Genomic DNA, 23,404 nt, shown 5'->3' on the forward strand with positions numbered 1-23,404 from the left:
CAGCCCCTGCCTGGGGCAGCACTCCCGGCCCCGGCCCTGCCGCGCACGGGACTCCTCTGCCCGCATTTCCCTGTGCTCTCACGCGTTTTCCCGGTATTTTCCTTTTTTGCCCCATATTTCTGCTTGTTTTTCCATGTTATCCCACATTTCCCTGTGTTACTCCATGTTTTCATTTTTTCCCCCATTTTCCCCTATTTTCCCACATTTCCACACATTTTCCCATATTTTTACCACGCTTTCCACATTTGCTGTGCTCTCACATGTTTTCCCGGTATTTTCCTTTTTTGCCCCATATTTCTGCTTGTTTTTCCATGTTATCCCACATTTCCCTGTGTTACTCCATGCTTTCATTTTTTCCCACATTTTCCCCTATTTTGCCACATTTCCACACATTTCCCCACATTTTCCCATGTTTTTCCATATTTCTACCACGCTTCCCTATGTTTTCACACGCTTCCCACATTTCCCTGTGTTCACACATATTTTCCCTGTATTTTCCTTTTTTTCCCCACAGTCCCGCTTGTTTTTCCATGTTACCCCACATTTCCCTATGTTACTCCGTGTTTTCACTTTTCCCCAATTTTCCCCCTATTTCCCCACATTTCCCCCTATTTTCCTATGTTTTTTCCATATTTCTACCATGCTTCCCCATGTTTTCACACACTTCCCACATTTCCCTGTGTTCTCACATGTTTCCCATGATTTCCCACATCATTTCTCCGTACTTCACCACATTTTCCCATCCATTTTTCTCCTTGCCCGTGTTCCCTCCTCCTCTCACCATTCCCGGGGCTGTTTTTGGGAAGGGCCCCACTCCAGCACCAGAGCAGGATCCCAGGCTGGTGTCTTAATTAGCCGATTAATGTAATTAACTCTGTTGAATTAATCCCCAGGTTTTCCAAGAGCTGGGGGCTGGTGGGGATCCATGGCCTGGGATGGGGTCAGTGAAGGTCCTGTAGGGCCACAGTGGCACCAGTGGGGACTTGTGGGGTGACAAAGCTGCAGGGTGGCCCTGGGACAGGGCTGTGGGGTGACAAACCTGCAGGGGGACATGGGGATGTGGCTGGGGGGTGACAAAGCTGCAGGAGGACAAAACTGCAGGGTGACACGGTGACAGGGTCACAGGGCTGAAGGGGGACACGGGGACAGGATGGCAGGGGACACAGTGACACGGTGACAGGGCTACAGGGTGATGCAGGGACAGGATGGCAGGGGCTCATGGTGACAGGGTCACAGGGCTGCAGGGGGACACGGTGACAGGGCTGCAGGGTGACACGATGACAGGGTCACAGGGCTGCAGGGTGACACGGTGACAGGGCTGCAGGGGGACACAGGGACAGGATGACAGGGGGACACAGTGACACGGTGACAGGGCTGCAGGGTGACACGGTGACAGGGTCACAGGGCTGCAGGGTGATGCAGGGACAGGGTCACAGGGCTGCAGGGTGACACGGGGACATGGCTGCAGGGGGACACAGGGACAGGATGGCAGGGGGACACAGTGACACGGTGACAGGGCTGCAGGGTGACACGGTGACACGGTGACAGGGCTGCAGGGTGATGCAGGGACAGGGTCACAGGGCTGCAGGGGGACACAGGGACAGGATGGCAGGGGGACACAGTGACACGGTGACAGGGCTGCAGGGGGACACAGTGACACGGTGACAGGGCTGCCTGGCTGCAGGGCCGGGGCTTTGTGCCCTCTCGTGGCTGGCGCCCGCCGGAGCTCTCAGAGGGGTGGGACAGCGGAGACCCCTCCCAGCCCCAGCCCCGAGCTCCCAGGGCCGGGAGGGAGCGATGGCACCGAGGGAGGGCAGCTGCTGCTGCTGCTGGTGCCTTGGTTTATTTCCGATTTCCCAGATTCTGCACTGCATTGGTCCATGACCCTGAACTCCATACAAAGTGTCAGCAGTTCTCCTCACAGCTCAGTCACACAGAACAATCCTTTTCCTTTTCCAGCCCCAGAACCAAGGACACCACTGCAGCTCCAGGCCCAAAAAGTGCAAACAACAGGGAATTAAAGAGAGAAAAACAGGAAGGATGGAACTTCACAACCTACAGCTGTAATTGGACAATTAACCCCCACATGGAAATGGACCAAAACTTATAAAAATGTGAGACCTCATCCATTTTGGTTCATCTTGGGTGTAGCCACAGCCAGGCTCTTGCACTGCCCAAGGTGTATCCTTTGAGGCCTTTTAATAAATCCCTGCTTTATCCTTCAACTCTGCCAAGGCTCTGTTCTAGCTCATCACTATCAGAGCAGTTCCATCAGCACAAACCCATCCAAACCCTGCCCCTGGCCAGCCCTGGCTGCCTTTCCCTGAGCCTTTGGAAGCAGGAGCTGCTCCAGCTCCCTGTTTGGCTTGGGAGGGCCAATGTTGCTCTTGGAAAATGCCAGTTTGTCAAAATGGGAACGTTTGGCAGGAGCAGATCCTGACAAACTCCTGTCCCAGAGCAGCCAGGGAGACTCCGTGAGGGTGCAGGGGGAGCAGGAAACTCCCCCTCCTCACCCTCCTCATCCTCGGCCTGGGGGCTGCCAGGGCTGGTGCCACGGGGCCTCTTGGCACCGCCAGCTCCCCGCAGAGCAGTCAGAGCCTTCCTTTCTCACCTCCAGAATTTGGGAAAAAGGCTGAAAACACGAGTCTGCGGTCAGGGCCCGGCGCCGAGGGCTTGGGATGGGCCCAAGGTCACCCCAGCCCCGTGTCTGGGGGAGCTGGGGGGCCCTGCAGGAGGGTCCCTGGATGCAGCCCAGGCCGTGGAGGGTGAGCAGCTCACGTGCAGGTTTTTAGCAAAATCAGGGCATTTTGGGTGAAATAAATGAGTTCTGCAGCGTTCTCCCCGTGTTTGGTGTCCCAGGGGTGGCTGTGCCAGGGCCTCACCACCCTCAGTGGTCCCCACTGAAGCACAGCCAGGGGTGGTTTTCCCTCCCTGGGTCCTGGCAGGAGTGAGCAGCCCTTGGGCAGCCCCAGGGCCCGGCTGGTGGCTCAGGAGCTCCCTGGGAGGGAGGCCAAGGGGAGGGAGATGCTGCATGGAGGAGTGTGAGCAAACCCTGTCCTGCAGTGGGATCAGCTCTTCACAAAACCCTGCTCAGAGCAGTGGGATCAGCTCTTCACAAAACCCTGCTCAGAGCAGTGGGATCAGCTCTCCCCACAAACCCTGCTCAGAGCAGTGGGATCAGCTCTTCATCCAAACCCTGTCCTGCAGTGGGATCAGCTCTTCACAAAACCCTGCTCAGAGCAGTGGGATCAGCTCTTCACAAAACCCTGCTCAGAGCAGTGGGATCAGCTCTTCACAAAACCCTGCTCAGAGCAGTGGGATCAGCTCTTCACAAAACCCTGCTCAGAACAGTGGAATCAGCTCTTGATCCAAACCCTGTCCTGCAGTGGGATCAGCTCTCCACACAAACCCTGCTCAGAACAGTGGGATCAGCTCTTCATCCAAACCCTGTCCTGCAGTGGGATCAGCTCTTCATCCAAACCCTGCTCAGAGCAGTGGGATCAGCTCCCCACAACCCTGCTCAGAACAGTGGGATCAGCTCTCCCCACAAACCCTGTCCTGCAGTGGGATCAGCTCTCCCCACAACCCTGCTCAGAACAGTGGGATCAGCTCTCCCCACAAACCCTGTCCTGCAGTGGGATCAGCTCTTCATCCAAACCCTGTCCTGCTGTGGGATCAGCTCTTCATCCAAACCCTGCTCAGAACAGTGGGATCAGCTCTCCCCACAAACCCTGTCCTGCAGCAGGGGACTGTCCTGCCTGATCCAGGACAATGACAAGTGCCACCAGGGGCAAACCCAGCAGCACCAGCACAGTTCTGAGCACACCTGAGCTCCGTGCCCCGCCCTCTCCCCCATCCCAAACCCAGCAGGGTGGGACCCCTGCCACCCCACGGGTCCCCCCCCAGCACTGTCACCTCCTCCAGGCCACCCCAGGCAGGAGCTGCTCGGGGATTTCTAGGATTTTCCCCAATTTGTTATTACAGAGAAAGAAAGAAAAAGGCCGGGGGGATCGGCAGGGATGAAAAGGGCTTTAGGAGCACGGGGATGGTTCCGCAGGTCCCCTCCACGGAGCGCTTTGCCAGGCTGGTAAAGGCTCGCAGGGCTCTGAAAGGCTCGCACAGCTTGATTGGGAGCGGCTGCTCCAAACAGCCAATTAGCGCAGCCAATTAGCGCCGCCGGCCCAATCCAATTAGCGCGGCTGTTTCCCTGATTGCAGCCGCTGTTGGACAAATAGAGCACAACTGCTCGGGTTCAAAGAGCAGCCCGGAAAAGGCGGCTCGGGGAGAGGGATCCCCATCCCCAGGGATGTCCCCAAAGCCACACAGCCCTGCCAGGTCACTCCTCGCTGTCCCCACCTGGGGTCACCCACACAGGGATGTCCCCAGCAGCTCTGGCAGTGCCACCCCCCTGCTGCTGTCCCATCCAGGGTCTCAGCAAAGGCTTTTCCCCAAGATTTGAGGTTTATCTGCTGGAATCTGGGGAAGAACCATCATCAATGTCAGGGTACAGGGGGATTTCTCCCGGTCCTGCAGTGGGGAAAGGCAGGATGGAGAGGGGAAAAGCCCCACCAGAGCTCCCCAAAGCTGATCACAGAATCAGGATAGGAGCAAGGAGGGGGGGGTGGATCACATCTCCTCACGGGGATTGCAGCACACGGAGCTGATCCCCTCCAAACCCCCTCCCCATCACCAAAGGGGACACCCAAACCTCATCAGCAAGGATTAAAACCAAGCCACAGAGCCCAGCCTGGCTGCAGGAGGCTGAGCTGGGCTGTGGGGCTGAGCCCCAGCTCCAGCAGCAGCTCCGAGGGCTGGCTCCAGAGCCCTGGCACGCAGCCACGGCTGGGGTGGAGCCCAGCCCTGTTATTAAAATGTGTGACAGCAGCTCAAGATGGAAAGTGAAGTTGTACATTCTCCATCTGAAACTCCGGGAGGAATTTCAAGCAGGGGAATGCAATTTCCAGCCTGGAGCGGAGCCAGCAGCGCCAGGGCGAGATTTTTGCTTAATATGGTTTTGCAAAACTCCAGCACAGAGAATTGCCCGTGGGTACAGAGACTGTGGGGAGCTGCAGACAGCCCCGAGCGGGGAGGAGGAGCAGGACACCCCCAATTCCAGCTGTCCCCGTCCCCAACAGGAGCTTTGGCCACCTCAGCTCCCGGGGATTTGGGGGCAGAGCCTGTGTGGACAGGACAAACCCATTCATTCCCCTGGCTTGGAAAGGCAGCAGCATCCCAGGGAGGAGGATTCTGGCTGGGGGATCTCCAGCAGCCCAGAAAGGACGTGGGTGCAGCAGCTGTGTGCTCCTGTCCCCGTGGGATTATTTGGGGATTTGGGAGCTGCAGGAGCACGGGCACCCCGTGGCTGCAGAGCCAGGGCTGGCTCCCACCCAGCTGCAGCCACAAAAGGAGCCTCCCCCCAATTCCTGCTTTTGATTTAAATCATCCCAATAAGGGGATAAGGCAGCCAGAACCCACTGGTTTGGGGTTTGTTTTTTGGTTTGTTTTTTTTTTTTTTTTTTTTCCTTTAAGCTTCAATTTAAAAAATAACATAGATGAAATGTGCAGTTTTTATTGGGGCAGGCAGAGGCACAGAGCTCAGGGCAAACCCCATCCCTGGGGCTCTGGCACAGCCCAGTCCCCTCCTCACTGCCCATCTGACACAAACTGGGAGCAGTCGTTCCCTCAGAGGTGCCCTCCTGGGTGGGGACACAGGGGTGACACAGGTTTCACACCATCCTGGGAGTGACAAAATTACAGGGACGGGAGGAGGCACAAAAGTGGCTCTTTTCTGTGTGTTTAATTTGCTGTAACCCAGGCACTGGGCACACAGGTGTGAGGAACCAGAGGGATTTGTCTCTCCTGGCTGGATGTGGAGCAGCCAAGGGCATTCCCAGTGGGAAAAGTCCCCTTTGGGAGCAGCCAGGGGATGGAACAGAGCAGGATCAGGGCTGGCAGTGGGTGAGGGATGCAGCCAAAGGTGAGGCCTGGAGCCTGTCCAGCTGCAGGCCACAGCTGGATTGGGAATTCCAGAGTGGCTCCAATGCCCTGGGGGATGACAGAGGAAGGTTCAGTCCCTGAGGAGTCACTGGAGCCACCTCTGTCCCTCCTGGGCCAGGGCTCCCCCTCATCAACCCCTGTCCCATCCCCACAGAGCCTCGGTGCCCAGCCAGGGCTGTCCTGAAGCTCCTCACCAGCCCAGGGAGCCCTGGAGCCTTTAATGGCATTTGTGTTCGCTGCTGATCTCATTTAGAGTTAATTACACAGCAAACAGACATCTCCCTAATGAGCCTGGAAGCCTCCCAAGGAGGGCTGGAGCAGCCAGCAGTGGGGAGGGGAGTGCAGGAATTCCTCCTGCTGCTGGTCCCACTGCTCACTGCAGGGTCCTGAGCAAGAATGGCATTTGGGGAGGGGGAATGGGGCACTAGCTCAGCGCCAGGGAACACCAGGCAACCTCTCCTGGCCACAGCAGGTGAGATCAGCCACACAGGTGAGATCAGCAGGTGAGATCAGCAGGCTTGGACAGGGCTTGGAGCACCCTGGGGTGGTGGGAGGTGTCCCTGCCCATGGCAAGGGTGGCACTGGATGGGCTTTGAGGTTCCCTCCCAGCCCAAACCACTCAGGGAATTCCCGATTCTCTAAATTCTTGTTTAAAATACATCCACGACAGGCCACCACCAGGGTCACTGCATGGTTCAATCGCACTTTTTCAACCTCAAACCGTGCTCCTGGGGCATGTTTCCCTGGTGCAGGGCTGGGGGCTGTGCCAGAGGCGCTGGGACAGGGCCAGTGTGGGACTGGGGAGCCTGGAAGGGGCAGCAGCAGCCCCTGAAGCGAGGGAGGATGGCAGAGCAGGGGTGGCAGCCCCAAGGATGCTTTGGGGAAGGCAGGGGGAGAGGCAGGACTGGCTCTGTGCCCTAAGGCAGGCCCTGCTCATCACCTGGCAGGGCAGGGCTGCAGAATCCTGTCCCAAACCGTGCCCAGAGCAGGCAGGATTCAGCCAGAGCTGTTCCCAACCCAGCAGAGAGCAGCTGGGACTCCTCATCCTCCTTCCTTCCCCTGAGTCACAGCCACGAGCTCCCGTGGCCGTGCCCAATCTCAGTGGGAAATGGCTTTTTCCAAGCAAATCATTTACCAGTTTCCTCCTTGGGTTTTTTTTTTTCCCTATTTTTTTCCAGAGAGAAAAAACCCTCAACCCATTTAGGAGCTGGAGGTGTTTTCCTTGTTTGCCATTAAAAAATCCTGTTGCCAGGTGCAGATGGCCACATTTAGGAGTCTGTGGAGGTCTGGCATGCCCCCCATGCTAATTCCATGCACAGGTGGGGGGGAGCTTTCTTCTGGCTCAGGTTCAGGCAAATATCCAGTGGCCAAAGGGAGGGAAAGGTGTGGGATTGAGGATTGGAACATCTGGAGCAGAGCCAAGCACAGTGAAACACAAGGTGAAGTTTGAAGGAGAACATCTCAGAGGGATGGAGGGGGAAAAGGGGATTCCAACGGGAAGCAGAAGCACAAAGGAGGCTCCCAGTGTCCTTCTTTCAGGTGCTGGTGGGGTTGGGGAACAGGAAAAAATGTGGGGTCAGAGAGGGGCACAAAGGCCAGCACTGGATCAAACCCGGGCCAGCTGCACCCCCAGCCAAACCTCCTCTGTGGGCACCACAGATTCCAGAGGTTAATGAATTAAAACCCGAATTTCAGCAGTAGCAGCAGAGTCAGGCTCCCAAGCCAGGCCAGAATCCTGAATTTTCACCCTCCCCATTCAGGGACGGTGCCACTCCCTGAGCTCCCATCCCTGGCAGTGCCCAAGGCTGGGCTGGACAGGGCTTGGAGCAGCCTGGGACAGTGGGAGGTGTCCCTGGATGGGATTTAACCCAACCCAAACCAGCCCAGGACCCTGTGACCCTCACCTCCCCATCACTGGATGCAGCCTGAGCTGCCAAACCGGGGCTGGGGGCAGCAGGTCCTGCTGGAGCCAGCACCCACATTCTGGGTGAAAACCCCCCTGTTTTCAGCAAAACCCCGGGCAGCAGGAGCAGAAAGGAGCTCGGGCAGGGCCGGCCCCAGCGCAGCAGAGCCGCACCCAGCCCCGCTCATCTCTCATCATCTGCGGTGCACATGCAGGAGCCGGCACAGGGCAGGGCTGGGACGGCTCCGGAGCCGGGAGGGCGTGGGGCACGCTCGGCTCCACAGCCCGGGGCTGCAATTCCTCCCGTTCCAGCAATCTGGGATTGCCCGCACACCGTGGGGATCTGCCCCGGACTGCAATTCCTCCCGATCCAGCAACCCGGGATTGCCCGCACACCATCGGGATCTGCCCCGGGCTGCAATTCCTCCCGATCCAGCAATCTGGGATTGCCCGCACACCGTGGGGATCTGCCCCGGACTGCAATTCCTCCCGATCCAGCAACCCGGGATTGCCCGCACACCATCGGGATCTGCCCCGGGCTGCAATTCCTCCCGTTCCAGCAATCTGGGATTGCCCGCACACCGTGGGGATCTGCCCCGGGCTGCAATTCCTCCCGTTCCAGCAACCCGGGATTGCCCGCACACCATGGGGATCTGCCCCGGGTCAATTCCTCGTGTTCCAGCAACCCTCCCAGAGCATCCGTGTCCCTTGTGCCAGCCCCATCTTTGCCTCTCACGGCTGTCGGAGCTCCTCGGAGCATCCTGTGCCTCCCCAGAGCATCCCTGTCTCTTGTGCCAGCCCCATCTTTGCCTCTCGTGGCTGTCAGATCATCCTCCTCCTCCCCAGAGCACCCAGGACTGCCCGGTGGGGTCTCAGGGGGCTCCTCAGAGCCAGGAGTGTCCCCACCCCAGGCAGCCCCGAGCACAGAGCAGGACCAGCCCCCCCAGCCCCCCTCGGCCATTCCTAACCTCAGATCTTGGGCGTTATTAACAGCACACGTGTGGCTCTGGCCTCCCCTGGAGGGACAACATCTGGGGCAGAACATCTGGGGGACATTCATCACGGCCACCGCGGGCCGCCCCCGGCCGGGGATGGGTCACATCTGAGCGCTTGATGTGGAGTCATTAGCATCACAGACTTCCAGCCCAATTACTCGACAGATGAAATCAAGACCCGCTGGCCTCATTGTTCACATCTGGAGCCGCAAACGGCCCCAGCCCCGGCGCTGCCAGCGCTGCCTTCATCTGGAGGTGCTTTCCCCCAGCCTGGCACACGGGAACGCATCAAACGCGGCCTGAGAAGGAGCCCTGGCCCCCAGCTCGGCCCCTCGGAGAGGAGGAGATGCCCATTGCCCATCAGAACCCAGGACATCCCTCTGGCTGTCCTGAGCAGCCCAGACCCTGCCAGGGGGCTCAGAGACCCTGGCACAGAGCCCAGGATGCCCCTGTGGTTTGGATTATGACCCGTGGCGCAAGTGACCAACCTTGTATGAAGATCAGCAGGCCACAACAGTTTAGGTAGAATAATAGTGAAGTTATCACGGGGTGGAAAAGGAGATTTTGGGGTTTAGGAGGCAAGATGGAGGAATCTGGGCGTGTCCAGCCTTTCTCCTTCTTCTTGGCCTCCATCTTCTGCTGTGATGGTGGCACTTTTGGATTGGTTTTGAGTAGAAGCTCACTGTCTAACACAGGTGATAGGAATTGGGAAGTTATGGTCAATATTGTACAGGTAGTTTTTAGTATAAAGACATAACACCACCCCAGGGGCAAGCAGAGTGCCTGGAACTGTCCTGCTGAGCTGACCTCGGCAGGCCAGGAGAAAATTTTTTATAGATAAGATAAAATAAACGACCTTGAGACCGAGAAATGAAGAGCCCTGACTCCTTCGAGCGCCGGGCTGGGAAAAGAGACTTTCCAACTTTTCTCGGGGTCACTCTGGCCAACAAGAGATCCCGACAATTTCCCATCCCATGAACCCCACGGGAGGTTCCCTCTCCCGGCCACCCCAAGCCCAGGCGGGTCCCACCCCAAACCTGTTTGCAGCTCCAGTTTTGCAACCGAACCGCTGCGATTTCCCCCGACTGATTTCGCACAAAGGAGCAATTATGCTTCGTTTCTTACCCATTAACACATCGCGTTTGCTTTAGGAGGGGAATAAAAGGAATTGCATCAGAAATATTTGAGGTGCTGAAGTCAGCACGCAGGTGTTGGGTGACTCTGCCAGCGCCAGCCCGAGCAGAAAACCCCTAATCCCGGTGATTACGGCAATAAACACAGGCTGGGGATGGGGCTCCCACCTCGGGCAGCCCCCGCGCTCGGCCCGGCCCTGGAGCTCTCGGTTGGGAGTGGAGAAGTTCATTTTCCTCCCGTGTGCCTCGCTTTGCTCCGCTGGGGGAGCGGCTCCAGGGCGGGATGGGAACCGGGGATCCCCGGGGGCAGAGCGGGGCTGGCCCTGGGTGCTGCAGGAGCATCGGCCCCTGGGCACTGTTCTGGTGTGCTCACGGTGTTTGCCTGGCATGAAGGATGTCCATCCATCCATCCATCCGTCCGTCCGTCCGTCCCTCAGCACAGCCCAGCAGGGACCAGGCAGTGCCCTGGAGGCAGGCACCGAGCAGCAGGAGGAATTTGGGTTTCTTTTTCCCTCCCCTCTAACCCATCTGTCCTTAATTTCTTTGGGGGTTTCACTCCGAATTCTTCAGATTCTGCAGCAAATGCTTTGCAGTCCTCGGCCCCTGGGCTCTGCCCAGCTCGGAGCGGCGGGGAGGGAAAACCCCAGCCCCGCACAGTCACCAGCAGTAACACATCTCCAGGGGTTATTTCTCGTTCCGTGGGGGTTTTTTTGGTTGATTGTTTGCCGTTCCATCCCTCTCCCTGCTCTGGGGGCTGTGCCAGCCCGTCCCTCCGTGCCCAGCGGGGCACAATGGATTTGGTGGCAGGCGACACCAGACCCTGCTCCAGCCCGCCCGGAGGGGGATGTGGCCTTGCCAGAGCTCCGCTGGGCGGTGTTTCCCTCTCCTCGTAGCATCCATCCCCTCGTTTTGCCCTAATTTTGCCATTCCGAGGTGGCGGCTCCGGAGCAGGGGCGCACGGGCAGCGCAGCCGGCCCGCGGTACCCCGCAGTCTCTGCTAATTAGCCGCTAATTTTACAGCCTGATTTATGGTTTGCGGTCACTGGAGCTTCCCCGGGGGCTGCGGCAGAGCTGTCCCGGGCAGAGCAGGACCCCGGTGCCAGCCGAGCTGTTGCCCCAGTGAAATAGAGATTTTTGGACTTCACTGGAATTAGCAAGATGAACGAAGCGTTTGAAGTTTAGCCCGTAGAACATTGTGTTGAATTTTAACCTTTTTACTTAAGAAACCTCTGCCATGGTACAGAGGGCGTAGGAAAATGCAAATTTCTGAAGCTTCTTGCATAAAGAACAATACCAGAGAAGACCAAGGGATGCAAAGAGCTCAGATAAAGGGACTCCTCTGTCTGACGCTAGGAACAGCCTGGGAGGGCACTCACAGCCTGGCCGAGGCTGAGCTCAGGTGCTCACAGCTCCCTTTGGATGCTCCAAAATATCCCCCCCGTTCCCCACCACGCTGCACAAACCTCGGTGAAAGCAATCCTGCCCTACCAGCGACCCACAGAGAAGATCTATTTGAGCCAAATTTGGGGATTTAAACGCTGCCTTGGGTTACCAGGAGAGCACAGTTCCTCCCCGGAGCCTCGGTCCAAGCCCCAGGTTTGATGAGCATCAGGACCCGGCTCTGGCCTCAGAGGGAGAAATGAAACAAATACCTGACATAGAAACAAATACCTGACATGGAATCAAATATCTGACATATTTGGGCGACTCACACACGTGAGCAGCCGCGATTGAAGGCAGGATCCGTCTCGCCCCTCGGCGGGAATTGGCAAATCCCAGCCCCTGCTCGGCCCCGTTTTGTCCCGCCTGGCACCGCCCCTGACCCCTCACACCTGGGCCCACGCTGTTGGGAAGGATGAAGGTTTGACAAGGAAGTCTCACAGATATTTGTGCTCGGCAGAAAGATTTTTTGAATGCAGAATGTGAAGAAGAATGGAAATGAAAGCAAGTTTTGATGTAGAAGAAAAGAATTGCTGAGCCAGTCTGGCTGGATAACCAAGGAGGCAAAGGGTGTGTTGGTTAGAAGGGGTTTTTATGGCTCAGAGCAAAGGATAAACCCACCCCAAACAAGAAGATGTTTTTACCAAGCAGGAAGAGAGCACAGGCAAAGCTGCAAGGAGGAAAAAAGGTCTCAGAATTTTCTACTGCAAGAAACCTGAAAAACAACTTCTGGCTTAAATGTGATGTACTGACTGTTAGTGATTGGAGAACAGTAACATGAATATGGGAATTACAGTAGTTATGATAGGCTATAGATAATAGTTATGGTATAGATTGGTTCTACTGTATGAAGATGCTCAGCAAAGAAAAGTATAGAATGCATTGTAACCAAAAGAAAAGTCTATAATGCATTGTAACCAAAATAAAAGTATAGAATGCAATGTAACCAAAACCAAAGGGTCTCCAGGCCTGCCTGCAGCTGGAGCTGACAGCTGTGGGCACAGCTCTGTCACCCACAGCCCTGGACTGCTGTAACACCTTGTATACAATAAACTGCATTTTGGATACAATAAACTGCATTTTGGAGAGCCCCTGGAGTCCTGCATCTCTCATTTCAGCTCTTACACACAAACCCTGCCCCTTTCCAGCCAGAATTCCCAGGAAACCAGCTCAGCTCTGTCCCAGGTTTAGCTCACCCCATGCCTGGACAGACGGACGGACAGACAGACAGAGAGGGGCAGCACCTCCTGCCTGGCTCACACCCCTGCCAGAGCCTCGGTGCTCCACCCAGCGGGGCCAGCGGTTGAAATTAATCCGAGATTAACTGATTTGGAGCCCAGCTTTGGGCGGGATGCTGCAGGGTTGGGTTCAAAGCAGGGAAGTTGATTTCCAGCAGAGCTGGCAGCAACAGCCCCGGCCATAAAATCCCAAGACGTCAGAGGGGAACAAAGATAGACTGTGATGCAGAAAAGATGCTCAAATTTAAAATAATCTGGGAGGAATGAGCACAGCCCTGCAGACACATGGCCCCATCATCGCTCCCAAGTGCAGCTTTTCCTCTTTAAATAAACTCCACCACATTCCCTCCTGGTGCCTTTCAAATCTTTATTTTCCGCCTAACAATGACGCAGTTTAAACTCCCTGCACCTTCCCAGGTGCTCTGGGAAGCTCCCACCTCATCCCAAACATAACTTGGAGATGAGCTCTGAGCACCCAGAGCAGACGTGGGCTCTGCAGGCATTCCTGGCAGGCTTCCCACAGCTCCCCTGCTCCTGAAATGAGAGGATCAAACCACAACAGCCCCTGCATCTGAATTCAAACGGGGCTGTTTGAATAATATTATCCATATAGGAGAGCATAATGTTATCCATAGCCATATGACCCATGCAAGTCCAATCATCAGCCTCCACTATCCTCTATTTGTGCTCAGGCTAATTGAATTAGATGAACTCCGGGCTGGAGGAGGAGCAGAGCCTGCCCTCACAGCCCCTGGGTTTATTCTCATTTATCCTTCTGGCAAACGCCAGCGGGGCTTCCATCAGAGCAGTTGGGTCCTGGGCTGTTTCCACCTGCCCTGGGTGGGAATTCTGTGGGGTTTTTGGGAATGTTACTCTCCATTAAATGGTTTTTATTCCTGTAAAATTTTTGGGAATGTTACTCTCTATTAAATGGTTTTTATTCCTATAACATTTTGGGAATGTTACTCTCTATTAAACAGTTTTTATTCTACAAAGTGGTTTTTGTTTCATTTTTATTATTTTATTTTATTTGGGTGGGAATTCCTTGGGGGTTTTGGGAATGGTGGTGTGGAAGGGGTGGTGGATCCAGTGCAAAGGCTCCCTCTGGAGCTGGGGGGCAGAGCCCCATGGGGCTGGGGCAGTGCCAGGCTGGGGTGGCGGTGCCCAGGGTGACACCAGTGACACAGGGGGTGGCACCAGGGACAGCAGCAGCCTCCCTCTGCAGGGCAGGACCCAGCCTCACCTCTGTCTGCTGGAGAGTGCCAGAACTCAGCACATCCCTCTGGGTGTCCAGAGTTACCAAGGACCTCGTCAGGGGGCTCAGAGACCCTGGCACACAGCCCAGGGCACCTGGGGGTTTGATTGTGACCCCTGGAGCGAGTTGCCAGCTTTGTATGAGGACCTGAAAGTCACCCAGGTTTGAATGGTGTAATAACAGAATAATCACAGGGTGAAAAATGCAGATTTTAGGATTTTTGGTATGGGGGTTATGGGGACAAGATGGAGGAATCTGGGTGTGTCTCGTCCTTCTTTCTTCTTGTTGTTCTCCATTTTCTGCAGTGATGTTGGCACTTTGGGGTTGGTTTAGAGTAGAAGTGCACTGTCTAACACAGGTGATGGGTATTGGGAATTCAGTGTCAATATGTTCTATGTAGTTTGCAGTATAAAAGGACAACACCACCCCAGGGGCGGTCACAGTGCCTGTGGCTGCCCTGCTGAGCAGACCTCGGCTGGGCAGAAAGAAAATTTTATAGATAAGAATTAACAAACAACCTCAAGAGCGAAAAGTGAAGATCCAGACTCGTTCTTCAGCCGCACGGGCCAAAGCAGAGACAGAAGCAGAGACATCCTGCCCATCTCAGGGCAGCAATTATCAAACAGCAACCCGAGAGTGCAGGATCCATTCCTTGGTGCCATCCCTGCTGTCCCCAACCTGTGAGGGCACAGCCAGGGAGGGAGGGAGGGCACAGCACCCCCAAAATCCAGCCCAGCCAAGGGGGCTCCATGAGGGACAGGACAGAGGGGTGGGTGGGGAAGGAGAGCACCCCACCCTCCCTGATGTCATCACGACAAAATTAATCCAAAAACTTCGGGCAGGAGGCTCCAATAAGCCCAGAGGACCCTGCCAAAAGCCGCACTCCCCGTGTCCAAGAGCACAAAAGCTGGACATGTAAGACATGCAGAAAGCACTGTTAGGGCAGGCCAGTGCCAGCCAGCAAATCTGCAACAGTGGGAACATGAAATATTAATCACTGCTGCATAAAACAATAGGAAAAAGCTGCCTTTTGGGGCAGCCATCCATCCTCACTCAGCAGGGAACATCAAGAGACGCTAATGCCGTGCAGGTTCTGCTTAAAGATCCTCCTGCCCCGATGGTCACGCGAGGAGCACTCGCTTTGAAGTCGAAAATAGACTGTAAATGTCTTTTGTGCGAGATGAAACATGATAAGACATGAAACCGGGAGGCTAAACTGTACTTAATCACGGCGGCTTTACAAGCAACAAATCATTGCTGCAGACAGTCCGGGGGATCGTTTGAACGAGCAGCACGTGGGGAGAGAGCCCCGGAGGGCAGCGCCCTCCCCAGAGGGGGTTTGGGGTGGTGGCACACCGGGGTGGCCACGGGAGCGGCCACGGGGTGGGATGGGGCTGATGTGGGGCTGGGATGGTGCTCATGGGGCTGGGATGGTGCTCATGGGGCTGGGATGGGTCTCACGGGGCTGGGATGGGGCTGGGATGGGGCTCATGGGGCTGGGATGGGGCTCATGGGGCTGGGATGGGGCTCACAGGGCTGGGATGGGGCTCATGGGGTTGGGATGGGGCTCACAGGGCTGGGATGGGGCTCATGGGGCTCATGGGGCTTGGATGGAGCTCACAGGGCTGGGATGGGGCTGGGATGGGGCTCATAGGGCTGGGATGGGGCTCACGGGGCTGGGATGGGGCTGGGATGGGGCTCATGGGGCTGGGATGGGGCTGGGATGGGGCTCATGGGGCTGGGATGGGGCTCATGGGGCTGGGATGGGGCTCACAGGGCTGGGATGGGGCTCATGGGGTTGGGATGGGGCTCACAGGGCTGGGATGGGGCTCATGGGGCTCATGGGGCTTGGATGGAGCTCACAGGGCTGGGATGGGGCTGGGATGGGGCTCATAGGGCTGGGATGGGGCTCACGGGGCTGGGATGGGGCTGGGATGGGGCTCATGGGGCTGGGATGGGGCTGGGATGGGGCTCATGGGGCTGGGATGGGGCTCATGGGGCTGGGATGGGGCTGGGATGGGGCTCACGGGGCTGGGATGGGGCTCACAGGGCTGGGATGGGGCTCATGGGGCTCACAGGGCTGGGATGGTGCTCACAGGGCTGGGATGGGGCTCATGGGGCTGGGATGGGGCTCACAGGGCTGGAATGGGGCTGGGATGGGGCTCACAGGGCTGGGATGGGGCTCACAGGGCTGGGATGGGGCTCATGGGGCTCACAGGGCTGGGATGGTGCTCACAGGGCTGGGATGGGGCTCATGGGGCTGGGATGGTGCTCATGGGGCTGGGATGGGGCTCATGGGGCTGGGATGGGGCTCATGGGGCTGGGTCAGGCTCATGGGGCTGGATTCATATTGGCAGGGCTGGAGTGATGCTCTCAAGACTGGATTGGTGCTGGCAGGGCTGGAGTGATGCTGGCACAGCCTGGAACATTCTCTGTCACTGTTGAGTCAGGGATGGAAAGAAACTTCAGTCTTCAGAAAGTGAATAAAAACATTTAATAGAGAGTAACACACCTTTTTGTAATGCATCTCACTAAACTGAGACTTGATTAGTCTCAAAGTAAAAACTTCTCACACTGTTAGTGAATTATGAATAACACACTCTAAGAAATCCTATCCATAAACAACAATTACAAAAAGAGAGGTAATAATTGCTTTATTTTCTTTAAGGCCTGAGAGAAATGATCTCTGTTCCTTCTTCAGCTAAACTGAGAATATCCCCAGTCCTCCCTGGCGAGCCCCTCCAGGGCCATGGGGTGAGGTGGTTTGGGGTGGTTTGGAGCAGGGAGGGCAGCAGAGCTGTGACAGCCCCGTGCTGGCTCTGTCCCATGGCACAGGGGGGTCAGGGCCACCCCAGACAGCTCCTGGGACACCCACAAGGGAGCCTCCCCCAAAAACCTGGGACGGCTTGGGATGAGCAGGGAGCCTGTGGTGGGCGCGGCTCTCCAGGCCTGGAATCACGGATTAGGTAAGGTTGGAAAGGAACCTTAAACTCATCGAGTCCAACCAGCAGCACCACCGTGCTCACAGCTCACTCCAGCTCCTCCAGGGCCGCTGAGTCCCCAGCCAGTTCCAGGGCGTTAAAATCTTTTCCACAGAAAAGTTTTTCCTCTGATCCCACCTAAAGCTCCCTGTGCTGCCCTGTGCAGGCGGTGCCGAGCACAGGAACACGCCTGGGACAGGTATTTCCCACCTGGGACAGGTATTTCCCACCTGGGACAGGTATTTCCCACATCAAAAATGAAGCTGGTGATTCCAGGAGATGCTCACTTGGGAGCAGGAGATAAAACCCCAAAGCAAGTGTCGAAGCACGACTGATTAACAGCTAAACCCTCACTAATTGCCTTAAAAAGTCACATCTCAACAGCCAGGGAAGGGAAAAAAAAAAAGGATTAAAATTTTCCTCGGGCTAAACATTTTTGCGGCGTGCTCAGACTCGCTCTGGGTGTCTCCAGCGTTATCTCCCTAATTAACACACGCCACAGAGCCCAAACAAATAAATTTCCCCACCTTGTGGCTCTGGGAGGTTCAGTCGGATTAACCAGACCTGGGGAAGGGATCGGACAGGGCCAGCGAGGGGGAATAAACTGGAATAAACTGGAATAAATAAACCCTGGATTCTCTGCAGCTGGAGGTGCTGGGACAGGTGAGGTGAGGGGAGGCTCCTCTCCTCCTGCCAGCCCCAGGAAATCGTGATGGGGTAGGATATTTTTTAATTTCCATCCCTTTATTTCCCATAATTATCACAACACCTGCATTTTCACAGCCCCAAAAAGAACCTAGATAATCCCTCTGAAGCAAACTGGTGCCAAAGGCCACCAAAGGCATGGGAGCTGGCACAGCTTGGCATGAAGGCAATGTCTGCTGGGAATGATGGTGCCAGAGCATCCCAAATCAGGCTGTGCTCCTGTCCACAAGGATGTGTAACCCCCCAAAAGTGCTGCTTTGGGGTCCTGGTCTTTTGGAGCAGGAAAACCCGTGGATCAGAGGATAAATAAAATTAAATCAATAAAATAAATATAAAATAATAAATAAAATTAAGTAAAATAAATAATAAAAAATATATAAAATAACTAATAAAATAAAGATAAATATAAAATAATAAATAAAATTAAATAAAAAAACTAATAAAATAAAGATAAATATAAAATAATAAATAAAATAAAGTAAAATAAGTATTAAACAAATAAAATAAATTCATAAATAAAATAACTAATAAAGGTAAATATAAAATAAATAAAATTAAGCAAAATAAATAATAAATAAATAAAATAAAATCATAAATTAAACAACTAATAAAATAAAGATAAAATAAATTAATAAAGAAAATGAAATCAAATCACAGAAATATGGAAGGAGCCATCCCTTCTGGGATCAGGGCTGAGAGTTCCAGGGGTGCAGGAGGAGCGGGAGCAGCCAGGCACCGGCTCCAAGGAGCAGCGGTAATTGGAGCTTCCGAGTGCCTCCAGGTCATCTGCCTTTTCCTCGGATAACATCATTTCTATGGGGCTTGTTGTCTTATTAGAGAATTAATCTAAATCTCGGCTCTGGATGCTGCGCCGGCGGCTGGAGCCGTCCCGGGGAGGGTCAGGGGCAGGTCCCGTGCGTGGCATGCGGGGGGAAAAAAGCAGCAAAACTCCAAAGGGAGGTCAGCTGGAGGCTACGGGGGAGGAAATGAGCGATTTCTTAAACAATCAGGGAAGTTTGCGTCGGCCTGGAAGCGTAATTTAATTTGTGTCGTTAAAGCCGGGCTGGGGCGGCTGCGCCCGACCAAGGAAAATCCTCTCGATAAGGCACAATTGTCATTAGTGGGATAATGAAAGGAGGGGGAACGGCACGGGGAATGTCCGGGCCGTGGAGTGAGGGGGGAAAAGCGGAATTCCGAGTGCCCCGGGGTCCCGGGAGGGGACCCAGTGTGTGCCCAGGGCTGAGGGAGCTCGGGGAGATGGGATGGGATAATGGGGTGGGATAATGGGGTGGGATAATGGGGTGGGATAATGGGATGATGGGATGGGATGATGGGATGGATGGGATCCCTCCTGCGGGATTGCATCCTGAATCCTCAGCACCAGGCGCTGCCTGGAGCTCTCCACCCTCAGGACTTCAAGATTCCTGCTAAAATCCCATCTCCAGCCAGATTTCCATGACAATGCCCCACCGCTATTTAAACCATCCCCGGGGGAGCGGGGGTTGGCTCCGGGGATATTTCCTTGTTGCTCCAGGGGTGGATGCAGGGATCCCACAGGAGCATCCTCCTCCTTCCCTGCCCTCCTGGAAGGGTTGGGAAAGGCACTGGCACCCTCCCGTGCCCGCATCCACAAACTGCAAGGCAGCCTGGAATCCCGGCTGGATCCGCTGTGGGCAGGGCAGGGATGGAGCAATCCCTGCTGGATCCCCCTGGCAGAGCTGCAGGGCAGGGATGGATGGGATGGAGCAATCCCTGCTGGATCCGCTGTGGGCAGGGCAGGGATGGAGCAATCCCGGCTGGATCCCCCTGGCAGAGCTGCCCACGGTGGGGAGGGAGCTTTGCCATCCCCTCATCACTGGCACTCCCAAGGTTTCCTCCCATTGCAGCATCCAAAAATCCCTTCCTGCCACCCTTCCAGGGCTCAGGTGGATGTTGCCTGACCTGGAGAATCCTGGGATGGTTTGGGATGGAAGGGACCTCAGAGCCCACCCAGTGCCACCCCTGCCATGGCAGGGACACCTCCCACTGTCCCAGGCTGCTCCAAGCCCTGTCCAGCCTGGCCTTGGGCACTGCCAGGGATCCAGGGGCAGCCACAGCTGCTCTGGGCACCTGTGCCAGGGCTTCCCAGGGAAGAATTCCCCCTAAATGCCTGAAAATCCAAGGATTAATCAATCCTGATTAATCAACCAGGCAGACTGAACCTTCAGACTGGAACTTGGTGAATAATTAGAGCTGGAGGTTGACCCGAGCTGAGGGCAATGTGGGCAGAGCTGGCGCTGGCTCCTGAGCTCCAGAGGGGACTTCACCCCCTTGGAGCAGGGAACTGGAGCCTAGCAAAGCCCAGCTCAAGCCTCCAGGGATCCAGGATCCAGCTCCAAAGGGGTGAAGATCCCCTGTGAGACTCAGGGTTGTGGCTTCCAGTCCTGCAGACTTTGTGCAGGGAAGTTCTGGTGAGAAACTCGGCCCAGAAAATCCTGACAGCCCAGGAAGTACCAAGAACACCCTTGGGACAAGCTCAAACTGGCTTCATTTGGGGAAAAGTGCTAAGAGGAGTGAAATGAAACCTTCCCAGGGCAGCTTTGGCTCTGGGAATGCCCCAACCCCCTTTCCAATGGCAGACCTGGGGAATGGGGAGAGATTCCAGGTAAAAGCACACACCTCCCATCCCCACAGGCTCCCCAGCCCCCAGCCAGGGAGCAGAGGAGGAACCCAGGGCTCTGGGATGCCATTCCCAGCGTGTTCAACACTCCAACACAGTGAATCAGTGCTTTATTTCAGCATGGAGAGGTCCAGCAGTGAGCTCCAGGGAATGAGCTGGGGTGGCAAACCTCCCCTGGTGCCCTCAGATCTGTGGGATTGAGGGAAAACACGGGGAGAGAAAAGGCCCCAAGGTGTCCCCGAGTGCAGCCGCACCCACAGTGCAGCCCCCTAAACCCCACGGGTCAGCAGCAGCCCCTTCCCTCATCAAAGATCCTGGTGGATCCATTCCAGAGGAGGATCTGGCTCCTGGGACAGGCAGGGGAGGCCAGGAATGAGGCACTGGATTCAGGAGAATGAGTGTGGCAGCCCTTGGAAGCGCTGAGGCGGCGCAGCCACAATTCCCAGAGCCTGAGCGGTGCCAAGGGCAGCCCCTGGGCCCAATTCCAGCTGCCTCCCACAGGGCAGGGCCAGCAGGACCCTGAGTGCCCCTGGAACTGATTGCACAGTGCTGAGTCAGGGGTAAGGCCAGGGCAGGGTCGAGGACAGCGCTGTGGAAGCGTCCCTGCAGGGTGGGAGGTGGGCAGGGGGGGAAAACACCTGGATGCTGCCAGTGGGACCATCAAACATCCCTGCCCCAGCACCCTGGCAGGGTTTATATGGGGCACTTCATAGCATGATCCCAGAATAGCTCCAGGGATTAACCCCGAGCCTGAGCCCAGCTAATCCTGCCTGAGTGCCTGGGAGTGCCAGCAGAGCCTGCCTGGGCTGCAGCAGTGCCTGCCTGGCTCTGGACACTGTCAGAGCAAAGATCCAGAGCTCAGCACAGGCACAGCAGCTCCTGGGATGGAGCTGGAACAGCCCCAGGGGGAACGGGGCCAGGGAAACCAGGGGGAACTGTGAGAGGGAAATCAGGAGAGAACCAGGACAGGGAAACCAGGGGGAACCGTGACAGAGAAATCTAGGGGAACAACAACAGGGAAAACTGACAGGGAAATCAGGGACTAAAACCTTGACAGGGATATCAAGGGGAAACCGTAACCAGGAAATCAGGGAATAAAACCTTGACAGGAAAATCAGGGAATAAAACCTTGACAGGGAAATCAAGGGGAAACTGTGACCAGGAAATCAGGGGAAACTCGGAGCAGGAGCTTCCTTGGGGTTGCTCCTGCTGTGCGTCCCCTTAGCAGGTCAGTGCATCCCAAAGAGTGGAGGCAGGATTAGCCCAGGGCAGTGGCAGGTGCAGCAGCTCACTTACTTCTCCTTCAGGTCAGCTTTACCTAAAAACAGGGGAGGAGCAATGAGGGCTCGTGTTTCTTCCTCCAGAACCAGCAGCCCTTTTTATTTGGGGGTTTTGCTACACAACATCCCCACCACCACAGCCTGACCAGCAGGACAGCAGCTCATGGCTGTGCTGAGGCCTCTCCTCAACACTTTTTCCCTTGGCAGCTTCCCCAGGGAGTGCCCAGCAATCTCCCCCAGCCCCTCAGTGCCAGCACAGAGGCTCCCCGCCCTCGCTTTGCACCCCCAGAGAAACCCCCAAAACTCAGCCACCCCTCAAATCCACAGAGTCCCTGGGTGCTGGTCAGAGCCAGGAGCTCCAGATGAGCTCGAGGAGCCTTGAGCTGGGCAGAGTGATCCAGATTTACCCCAGGAGCAGCTCCCTGGCCTTATCAGCACAGCCAGAGCCACCCTGCTTCAAGCAGTGCAGCACTCACAGCGTGCCCAAGAACAACTCCCCGGGCTGGGCCAGGGGCCAAAGCCACGCCGGTACCTTTGGGGAGGAACTTCAGCGAGCTGCTGAATATTCAGAAGCGGGACTGGCCCCTCTTGGGGCCATCGTTGAGGAACTCGTGGCCCAGCCCGTTGCCACACTTGCCACAGGTCACCTGGGGAAGCAAAGGAGGGGTTGGCAGCAATCCGGGGCTCACGGAGAGTGAGTGTTCGGGGGTGCTTTGGTCACACCCCGAGGGTTCGGGCTCCGCACCTTTAACGCCCCCGGGCGCTCCTCGCGCTTGGCCACGCTGTCCCCCCGCAGGGTCTCGGTGAACGCCGGCCATGGCGATGAGTGCTCGTACTTGGCACGGCTGGAGAAAAGCTCATGGCCACACTTGGCACACACGTAAATACCTGCGGGGAGGGCACGGCAGGGACAGCACGGGGACAGGTCAGCGAGGGGACACGGGACACCCGCGGGGCTCTGCCCAAGCGGGGCACTGACAGCTGCGGCTGCCGGACCCCGGGCACCCCCAGGGCACCCCCAGGGGGGCATCCGCAGGGCACCCCCAGCACACCCTCAGCACACCCCCAGGGAACCCCCAGGGCATCCCCAGGGAACCCCCAGGGCACCCCCAGGGCAGGATCCCCACCAGGGACGGAACCCCCGAGTCCCTGTCGGGACCCCCTTCCCCATCGGGGAGGATTCCCCCACCCCAACAAGGACCGCGAAGGGGGGACCCCCTCCCGGACCCACGATGCTCCGCAGAAGGAAACCCCCAAACCCCCCTCAAACCGCTCCCCCGGGGGGTTCCGCCTTGCCGGGTGACCCCCCCTGCCCGCCCCGCTGGGACCCCCCGGCCGCACCCCCGGAGCCCGCGGGGAGCCGCCCTCACCCGGCTGGAAGTGGTCCTTGAACACCTCTCCCCCCAGGAAGGAGCAGAAGGACATGGCTGCGCCCGCTGCCCTGCCCGGCCCGTTCCGTTCCGTTCTGTTCCGTTCCGTTCTGTTCCGTTCCGCTGGCCCGGCCGCGCCCCCGCCACGCCCCTCTCTGGGCCACCCCCCCTGTCCCTCCCCGCCACCGGGCCACCCCCGTGTCCCTCCCCTGTCGGTGCCACCCCCGGTCCCTCCCCGGTCCCTCCCCGGTCCCGCCCCTGAGGCCCCGCCCCGCCGCCCGCAGAGGGCGCTGCGGGCCCGGCGGTCCCGGGGTGCTCCCGGTACCAGGGGGACCCCGCTCCGAACCCCCCGTTCATCCCCCGGGAGCCCCGGCCCGGCCCGCAGCCCCCGCGCGGGGTCCCCGTGGCGGCGGCGGAGCGGGGGCAGCCCCGGCGGGGGCGCGGGGGG

At 56.8% G+C, this 23,404-nt stretch overlaps 1 protein-coding gene across 1 annotated transcript; it reads right to left on the bottom strand.

The window, feature by feature from the left end:
* Positions 1–20,399: 20,399 nt before the first annotated feature.
* MSRB1 (methionine sulfoxide reductase B1) lies at positions 20,400–23,087 on the bottom strand. The gene is made up of 4 exons (XM_066560858.1): positions 22,957–23,087; positions 22,332–22,474; positions 22,119–22,233; positions 20,400–21,624 (listed from the first exon to the last, which is right to left on the bottom strand). The coding sequence occupies exons 1-4, from the start codon at positions 23,009–23,011 to the stop codon at positions 21,599–21,601; spliced, it is 339 nt and encodes a 112-aa protein (XP_066416955.1). The 5' UTR covers positions 23,012–23,087; the 3' UTR covers positions 20,400–21,598.
* Between the last annotated feature and the right edge of the window lie 317 nt (positions 23,088–23,404).

This window comes from Molothrus aeneus, chromosome 16, assembly GCF_037042795.1.
Source record: "Molothrus aeneus isolate 106 chromosome 16, BPBGC_Maene_1.0, whole genome shotgun sequence".
Taxonomy (NCBI): Eukaryota; Metazoa; Chordata; class Aves; order Passeriformes; family Icteridae; genus Molothrus; species Molothrus aeneus.